General features: G+C 56.3%; 1 protein-coding gene across 1 annotated transcript in view; it reads left to right on the top strand.

Moving 5' to 3' along the window:
- Positions 1 to 9,392, top strand: part of DUSP8 (dual specificity phosphatase 8) — a 34,545-nt gene that overhangs the window by 18,711 nt on the left and 6,442 nt on the right. Inside the window, exons 12-16 of the mRNA XM_008584819.1 lie at positions 34 to 150; positions 5,471 to 5,548; positions 5,611 to 5,688; positions 6,577 to 6,694; positions 7,916 to 7,974. Coding sequence (XP_008583041.1) covers positions 34 to 150; positions 5,471 to 5,548; positions 5,611 to 5,688; positions 6,577 to 6,694; positions 7,916 to 7,974 — 450 coding nt within the window. The remainder of the gene's footprint in view (positions 1 to 33; positions 151 to 5,470; positions 5,549 to 5,610; positions 5,689 to 6,576; positions 6,695 to 7,915; positions 7,975 to 9,392) is intronic.

Below are 9,392 nucleotides of genomic sequence, written 5' to 3'. Positions count from 1 at the left end.
GGGCTGCAGCCGGCCCCTGTCCCGGCCCTGCAGGCGGGGCCGCGGAGCAGGACGTGGCCTGCGGGTTCGGCTCTCCAGACCCACTGCCCGGAGCCCACCCCTTCGCCGGCCTGCAGCCTCGACCGTGCCCACAGCCTGCACCTGCTCTAGGTCAGCCACACCCACTGCCAGCTGCCCAGGCGGCGTCTCCTGCCAGCTTTCCTCCTTGAACTTCAGACCTGGCCATGCCAAGTTGTGTTAGCTGGTGTCTCATCCTAACACCTCCAAGTGAGCCCCGTCGCACACTCGCTCACACACTCCCCCGCCCCCCTCAAGTGAGCAGTCAACCTGGCGTCCTTCTCCACTCACCCTCCCCCACCTCCTCTCACCTGGTCGGTTACACCAGCCGCCTCCAGACCCCGGCCGCCGCCCTTACCCCACCCACCCTCCCTGCAGGCCGGGTCCTCTCCTCTGAGAAGGTGCCGCTCCGCTGGCTGCTCAGGCAGTTGCTCCCTGCTCCTCGCTGGCCTCCCCCACCCCAGGCCGGGCCTCACTCAGATTCCCTGCCCCATGGGAGTGAACGTGTTGCACCTATTGATGGGGAGATCTGCATTTGAAGATCTGTAATCTAGTGGTCCCCACCCACTGGATGGGGGACACGAGGCATGAACCCCAGCTGGCCAGGAGAAGGCCCCTCCTGCTCCCTCTGGGGCCTGCAACTTCCACTGCCACCTGCCAGGGTCCATAGCCAAGGGACCCTCAGCCTGTCCCGCCCCAGCCAGCCCTGAGGGGGAGGGAGGGAGCCTTGGGAGAAGGCCCCTCCTGCTCCCTCTGGGGCCTGCAACTTCCACTGCCACCTGCCAGGGTCCATGGCCAAGGGACCCTCAGCCTGTCCCGCCCCAGCCAGCCCTGAGGGGGAGGGAGGGAGCCTTGGGAATGCAGTGGCTCAAGCCCTGACTGTAGGCGGTTTGGGGTGGCTGGAGTCCAAAGCCATGACCTTCAGCTGGCCAGCAACCTGACAGGGGATGGGGTGATGGGGAGGGTCCTGGGAGAGTCCCTGGAGGGAGCAGGTGAAAGGAAGCGAGGCCTTGTGGCCCCCACCACCTTGCTCACCCTCCTCTCATCTCTCCCTGGGACCCCAGCCAACTGGAGAAGGCCGATGGTGGCCCTTGATGGCCCTGCTGCGGTCTTTGATGGGGACGCCCAGCCATCCTAGCAAAGCCAGGCTGCAGCCAGAACAGGAGGTGGGGGGCATCTTCACCGGGCCCTGGCCCTGCTTCTCTGGCTCCCCCCAACCCACCACTCCCAGCCCACTCTTTGTCATCTCCACATGCGCCCTCCCCTGGGGCACAGGCTCCCACCAGCACAGCCTCCCAAACACCCTGATCTGGCTCCAGGCTTTCGGCTGCGGGAGGGTACTCAGCACCGGCTCCCCCAGGCCTCCAGGAGAGCAGAGCTGGCCCTCTAGTGCCCAGCCATGTCACGAGCCTCCTCCCGACCACGAGTCAGGGAGCCTGGGTCCAGCCCTGGCCTAACCCATTCCTCACTGCACCACCTCGGGCAAGTCCCTCCCCTTCCAGGGCCTCAGTCACTCATCTGTAAAATGAAAGGGGGGAATTTTGTATGGATTTTTTCCAGTAACTAGTATGCATTGGAGCCCCCTGGTGCTGGGGATATACACAAGACAGATCCCTCATACCCATGGCCTCCAATGCAGTGGAAAACAAGCCTTGGGGGTCACCGTGAGGCTGGTGGCTCCTGTGACAGGTGTGTGCAAGAGATGCACTACTCAGAAGAAGGGAGGGGCTGCAGAAAGGCTGCCCAGAGGAAGGGGCATTGGAGAGAGGTCTTGAGGGACGAGCAGGAGTTCTTGAGGACAGAAGGAGCAGTGCGTGCAGACCCTACAATGGGAGGGTCTCCTAGCTCAGGCCACAGGAGGCATTTATGGATGGGGTGTCCATCCCGGGCACATAAAGTGCAGCAGTGCACAGAGCTGGGGAGGGGCGGGAGAGCAATCTAGCAGGTCCATGCCTCAGAGAGGCCCATCCTCTAGGAGGCTGGCACCACACACAGGGAGGACTGGGGGTGACCTCTAGGTAAGAATGGCAGGGGGGGCATTGGTGGGGACCAACAGGGCAATTTCTAACCCAGCAGGTCAGTGACCACTTTGCTTCGTGGTGTGGCCTGCTGAAGACCCTGTGCAGGGGTGTCCTTAAGGGAACAGGTTGAGTGGACTCTGTCCTATACTCACCTGTGGTTTGCAGGTCGCCGGCACCTTGCAAGGCTGTGGCAAGGATTCCTGGGGGTGGGGAGAGCGAATAGCGGTTGGCGGGGAGGGGGTGCCTGGCCGTTCCTCCTGGGAGTCGGGACTTTGAGTCCTTCCTGGGTTTGCCTGGGTAAGCCAGCCAGGTCATGCCAGGGCTCTGCGAGGGCCCCCTTGCCCACCTTCCAGCTCAGCTCTCTCTGGCTGGACTCTGGTCTATGATGAGGCATGAGTCCCAAGACCAGAGCCCAGGCTAGGCAAGAGAGATGCTTAGGGCACCACCGTGACCCTGAAGTGAGTGCCTCCTTGAATTTTGCACCTTCCTTGAGACTCACTTATGGCTAAGTTCAAAAACCACCTTTCACCAGAGCTCCAGTCCTGGGCTGGGGTCCAGGTGTCTGTCCTTTTCACTGGAGCACATGGGCATTAAGGCTGTGCTCTGCAGTTGATGCTGGGGGCGGTGAGAGAAGGCCTGAGCCTAGAGCTGGTGGCCAGAAGCTGGGGGACATTGTAAATTACATAAATGTTACATAAAGTTCTGCATGTTCAACTTCTTTTGAGAAAGGGGCAGATCTGGTGATCCTGGACTGGGGCTCCTGAGCAGTGATAATTCGCAGCAAACCATCTTGATCTTGGCCACTTTCGCGGATGGGACACGTGGGCCCCCACCCTCAGCCTGCTCGCTCACTTACCTCCCGGCCCTCTGGCCCCCACGGGCGTCTGTGTGTTGGGGGCCATGGGTCTTGAGGACCTTTCCCTCCTGCACTCATTCTACCATGCAGGGCCCGCAAGCTGAGGTGGCACTGACATGGAAACTTTTCCCTTCTGTGTGGGAGAAAACCACCCATGTGCTTTTAGGGCCCTGCAGGTGGGTGTAGGTTCCCTCCTCTCCTCCGCTGAAGGAGGTGGTCCCAGCTGGGAGAGGATGGGGGTTATGGAAGATTAGTAAGTGGGATACCAAAGCACTGAGGACTGGTGAGCTCTGCCTCAGGGGTTGCCTCCTAGAAGAGTCTTGGAGCACTCGCCAAGGCTAGGAAACCAGCGTTTAGCTAACAACAGTCCTGCTTACATCAACAATGCTGGGCAAACCAATAGCCGAAACTCTGGGGATTTGGAGAGTCCCGTCTCAACCTGAGGTGAAGCAGTCGTATGTTGACTTGTGTGTCTCCAAAAGGTAAGCTGACACCCTAACCCACAGTCCCTGTGAATATAACCTTATTTGGAACGAGGGTCTTTGCAGACGTGATCAAGTTAAGATGAGGTCACACTGGAGAAGAGTGGGCCCTGGTCCAACAACTGGTGTCTTTACAGGATGTCTGTACAGAGACACACAGGGGAGAAGGCTGTGTGGAGACAAGAGGCAGAGACTGCAGCGATGCGGCCACAAGCTGAGACACGCCCAGCAGCTTCAGGAGCCACCAGATGGTGGGAAGAGGTGAGGGGTGACCCTCCCCTGCATCCTGCGACAACTTGATCTGGGACTTCGAGCCTGCAGGACCGTGAGAGAGCCACATTCTGTTGTTTTAATCCGCCCAGTTTGTGGTCATTTGTTACAACAGCTCCAGGACACTAATACAACCCCTTGCCAATAACTCAATTCTGGTTTTTCTAAACTGAAGTTTTAAGTCTATAAACAGCCCGGAGGTGACAACCAAGTCTCGGTGATAGGGCTGTGGGGGCACAGCATCAGAACTCGAGCACAATGGGTAGTCTTCATGAAAAGGAAACACAGGAGGTCATGAACTTAGTGGGTGCCACTTCTTTAGGTGCCAGCATCCCCTCCTGAGGACAGCAGCCCTCAGTTAAATGGACAGGCATTCTTGTGGCAGCAGAGGTGCCAGCTGCCACCTCACTGGTTCTCAGTGGGCTTAGGCTGGCGGGAGCTTTGATGGGGATTGCTGCAGTCACCTGCAGGTTCTGGAGGAGGAAGTAGCTGGGAGGGCCCGGCGTGAACAGGGCAGGGGCAGTCCCAGGTGTGGCCTCTGCTTCCACCAGAGCTGAGGCAGCACAGCACGTGGAAGCAGGAGCTCTCGCCCCACACTTCCCAGTGGCGCAACCTTGGCCGCACCTGGGGAGGGATGCTGGGGGCACCCACCTAGAGGGTGCCGTGAGGCTGGCACGGGTGTGCACCTGAAGTGTTAGCCTGGCACCTGGCCCATGGTAAGTGCCTGGAAGTGATCCCAGGTGATACTGATGACGAGCATCCTTGTCTCCTGAGCTCTGGTTTCCCCAGGAGCCCCAGTGCCCCTGCAGAGAGCTAAGCCAAATGCACCACGAAAGGGGCTTTCCTGCTCTCTGGGGAGGTTGCGGGGGAGGGACAGATGAGACAGCTCGGCTCTTCTCCTGCTGCTGGACAGGAAGGCCCACTCCCCAGCCTGCTCCCATGGGTGACCACCCTGACTGTCTTTTCAAGACCCAGGGAGGAGAGCCCCTCTGGGAGACAGGACACAGTGGGAAGATTGTGGGCTTGGGAGCAGATGGTTCTGGATCTCAGCTCCTCACCTACTCTCTGAGTGACCTTGGATAAATCCCTATCCCTCTAGGAACCTTGGTCTCCTCATGGGACAGTCATGGCCTGGTGGGCAGGAGGATTAAGTGAAGGAGTGTGCCGGTCCAGCATGGTCTGCAGGACAGTGCCCAGGTGTTGGATGAAGGCTCACAAGAGCAGATATCTTGGGAGGGGGAAGGCAGGAGAGAGGGGTCCACCAGCTATCGCAGTTCCCAGGTCACTGATTAGCTTCCCCCCAGGCTTCTAGAGATGAAGTGAACGCTGCCCCTTGGGTGCAGGCGCCAGCAGCTGTCGCTCCTGTGGCCTCAGTTGGGGCTGTCCCCAGCACAAGACCCAGCTCATGAGGTGAGAGGGAGCCATTGTTCTCTGGCCTTGGAGTGCAAGAGAATGTGTCACGAGGCCCGCCCCGTGCCAAGGCCTCCCAGCAGGGCAGCCAGGGACAAGGAAGGGATGTCGTGCACCGACAGACTGGCTGTGACCCCACTGGCTGTCAGGGGAAGGACAGATGGGGTCAGGCCAGTCAGTGAGAGAGGGGGTCCTCTGTAGAGCTAGGCCTATGTTCCAGAGCCAGCAGCGATGAGCAGTCGGCTTTCTCCCCTAAAACCTGCCATCTGATCCTCTGAATTCTGGAAGCCTCAGCCCTCCACCCTACAAAGGAGAACAGCTGCCTCAGGGGGATTCCTGTAGGCCCTGCCTTTGAAGTGCCCCCCATTTCCCAGCTCAGGAGCTGCTGGTTGGCATGGCAGGCCCAGGGGTCCCTCAAAAGCTGGGCAGAAGGAAGGTGCCAGGTGAAAAAGGTGAGGTTGAGGGTCTGAGCCTGTGTTCAGGCCCTGCCTTTGAAGTGCCCCCCATTTCCCAGCTCAGGAGCTGCTGGTTGGCATGGCAGGCCCAGGGGTCCCTCGAAAGCTGGGCAGAAGGAAGGTGCCAGGTGAAAAAGGTGAGGTTGAGGGTCTGAGCCTGTGTTAGTTCCTCGGGCTGCCGCCACAGAGAACCAAGTGGGTAGCTTGAAACAACAGAAAAATGTGTTGTCTCTCAGTTGTGGAGGCTGGAAGTCCAAAATCTTCAGTGTCCTCAGGGCTGGTTCCTTCGGAGGGCTATGAGGGGACGAGCCACTTTCTCCGTGGCTGTCTTCTCCCTGTGTCTTTTTGCATCCTCTTCCCTCTGTGCATATCTGTGTCCAAACTTCCCCTTTTTATAAGGACACAGTCATATTTGATTAGGGGTCTGCCCTACTTGACCAAGACCTCGTCTCAACTAATTACATCTACAATGACTGTATTTCCAAATAAGGTCACATTCTGAGGAACCGGGGCTTAGCACGTCAACATGTCTGTTTTGGGGACACACATCAACACATGACACCCAGCATTCCTTGTTCCTCTCAGTGGCTCTTTCTTTCTCACTTTCTAATGCGTGGGATGTTTCATGACTGTTTTCACTGACTGTCTTCTCCTGCCAGTCTGCAGCTCCGCAAGGGCGGGTTGGGTCTGTTTTGTCTGCTGCGTTCTTCAGGCACCTCATAAGTGCCTAGTGCACAGTTGGCACCCAATGCGTTTTGTAGAATGAATGAACTGATGGAAAGAAAGGGTTAAGTGGAAAACTCTGTGATTCCATGTCCCTGCCAAATAGGAAACCAAAAGCAAAACTTCATCTCCAGAGATGCACAGGGATGGGTGCCACTGTCCTAGACTGGAAAGATGCAGAGGAGAGATACCTCAGTCATTCCAGTTTCACATTTCTTGTCTGTGCAGAAGAGAGAGGGTGACTGACAGTGGGTTATCATGAGTTGAAAGACGTGGCGATTTGACTGCAGCTTCTCTGCCAGATGTGGTGTCCTTCCTGCAGCAGGTCAACAGTTATTATCCAGCTGTTGATCAGGTAACCCCTGTCCTGATAAACAGAGAACACCGGAAGCAGTGTGCTTTCATCCGGAGGGATCAGCGGTATGCTCCGCCATCTGGCCTCAGGGTTGCGTCAACTCTGATACTCTGCTGTGTTTAGTCCACACAGAGTTTGACAGTCTCAGTGGGCCTCAGGGTGTCACGCCATTCCATTACATGGATGGTGTCACGTTGATAGGCCCTGGATATTCTAGGTGCTAAAATAACACGTGTTTGCCAAAGGGATATCTTTCATGACAATTTAGGAACTTGCCACCTAGATGGTGACATTTTGGGGATCCAGTGGTCAGGCAATGTTAAGACATCCCCTGCAAAGTAAAGGGTGAGTTGTTACACCTCGAGTGCCTTCCCACTAGGAAAATGTACACCTTCTGATGGGCATTTCAATCAGACAACTGCCTTTGGCTTCAAGTGACAGAAATTGGAAAGAACAAAGATTTAATGAAGTTTTTTTTTTTTTTTTTGTACCTGTTGTCTACTGAAGATATTTTCAGCTACAATAAGTACAGAGGTAACAAGTTCAGAACTGCTGTGGAGGTTCCAGCATTTCAGCAGGAACCTTTTTCTGTCTTCTCTGCCATCATTACCTGCCTCGTGCTTCAGGTGGGCTGCAAGAGCTCCAGCCACCATTTTCCTGTTATTGTCAGGACGCAGGAGACTGGGCCAGGACTGGGGGAGGGGAGGAAGGACAAAAAGTTTTTCTGGAAGCCAACAGCTCCCACTTACATCTCATTGGCCACTCTGCCTACATGGAAGCTTGGTAAAAGAGTTCTTTGATCTGGTTGTATTGCTCAGCATTCCAATAAGAAGTGGAGAAAGGAAAGAGTGGGGGAGGGAGAGGAAGAGAAGAGGAGGCAGCAGAAGAAGGAGGTGGATATAGACGTGGGCAGGTGACTTCTTGTCTCTGAGCAGTGCTCATTGAGTGTGCAGTTACCTGATTAGCAGGAGGCCCAAGAGTAAATGAGCTTTGAATGTGCCACAGACTGGGAAAAGCTGTAGCCAAGGCTACAGCACAAGCAGTTCTAACACCTGTCGCTTGGGACTCAGCACACCCAGTGGTGCTCAACGTGACGCCGTCTGGAGACTGTGGCAAGCTCTCACAGAAGAACGAGATAGGAGGGCTCCAGGTCTGGGAGCAAAGCCATACCCTCTCAAGAAATAAATGGTTCTTTGAGATGCGAGTGTGGCTTGCCACTGGCTCCAGATCAGCCTTTACATGGGGTGTCACATAACGTGCCATCTGAACTTCCCGTTCTGTACCAGGCACTGCAAAGCCATCAAGTGCGGTGTGCCCAGCAGCTCGCTGTCATCAAGGGGAAAGGGTGAGTCTTGGGCACAGGTAGGTTGCAGGAGCAGGCAGACCACACCCGCAACATGCCTGGTCCTACTGCCCTGATTCCCACCTTTGACCCACACCAAAGGCTGTGTTAACCATTTCTTATGACAAGTTTGATAATGTTGTTATTCCTATTACACCAAAAAGGACACTGAGGCACAGGGACATTAATCAACTTGTCCAAGTCACCCAGCTAGCAACTGGAAGAGACTACTGAGGGGGTGTAGGATTCCTGGTACACAACAGGGCAGGAAGGGATGGGGGTGGAACCTGGGGGACTGCCCGAAGCACCTCCTGAGACAGCCATGTCCAGGGGACAGGTAACAGCAGACTGTAGCAGTCCAAAGCAGGCAGGACCACCCAGGGCTCATATTCCACAGGAACGACAGGTTGGGTCACTGTTAGGTGAAGAGATGTAACCAGCTGAGTGGTCAGCTAAACGCAATGTGAACTTGGGCGAGGACAAGGACAGTCGCCCATCACGGCCACGTGGGCACCTGTGGAAACGAAGACCCTAGCATGAGTCTGTACTTTCTCCCCTCTTCAGATGACATCTATCAAGTGCACTTTCCTCTTCTTTCCTTGCCATGTTATCTCAGGTGGCTGCTGGTGGTCAAGTCTGCAGCACTGCCCTGTGAGTTCACAGACGAGGAGGCTGCAGAGGAGTGACAGTCTCCCAGCACCCTGGCCTTTGGGGAGGGGTGAGCACGAGGGGTGCTCAAGAACGAGGGGTGAGTTGCATTACGGTGGGCAGCAGTGGTGCACAGTGCAGGAAGAACAGTGTTTGTTAGTGCAAAGAAGCACAACAGGGTGGGCTGTGCTGGACAGTTTTACTCTTCACCTTCCTCACGTGTCCTAACTTCCTGGGAATCCCCTCCTCAGGGGACCAGGTCTGCATCTCACTCCGGAAGCCTCTTGGGCAGCTTGAGGCATAGGTGAACGCCCTCAGCTTCCCCCGACAGCACCTCCCCAGCTTTGACCTGGAAGTGGGGACTACACAGCATCCATGCTAGCCGCCGCCGCAGCCTTTCCAGTGGCAGCATTTCCAGCACTAGCGTTCAGGGTATTGGTGTCTGGTACCCAGTGGTGGCAGCGGGCCTGGGGCTCACATATCAGGGAGGAAGAGGCTCAGCTGTGACCAGCAGAAATTCCCACGGGGGCTGCATCGCTCACACATCCAGAACTCTGGACGAAGGCAGCCCAGGGCTGCTGCTCTTTGAAGCCATCCATGTCCCACGTCTCCTCTCTGCCTTCTTTTCAGGCAGTGCCGCCCACTGAGGTGGTCCCACGATAGCTCCCGGCCTCCAGGTGTCATGCCCACGCAGAAGCAGTCCAACTCCAGACACCTCTTCTCCCAGGCGTAACTCCCGGCAGACTTCAGTTTTTTTTTTTTTTTTTTTTTTT

Source organism: Galeopterus variegatus, unplaced genomic scaffold (assembly GCF_000696425.1).
Source record: "Galeopterus variegatus unplaced genomic scaffold, G_variegatus-3.0.2 Scaffold3381, whole genome shotgun sequence".
Taxonomy (NCBI): Eukaryota; Metazoa; Chordata; class Mammalia; order Dermoptera; family Cynocephalidae; genus Galeopterus; species Galeopterus variegatus.
Note: the sequence above shows the minus strand (reverse complement) of the source record. Positions and strands in the feature narration are given on the sequence as shown.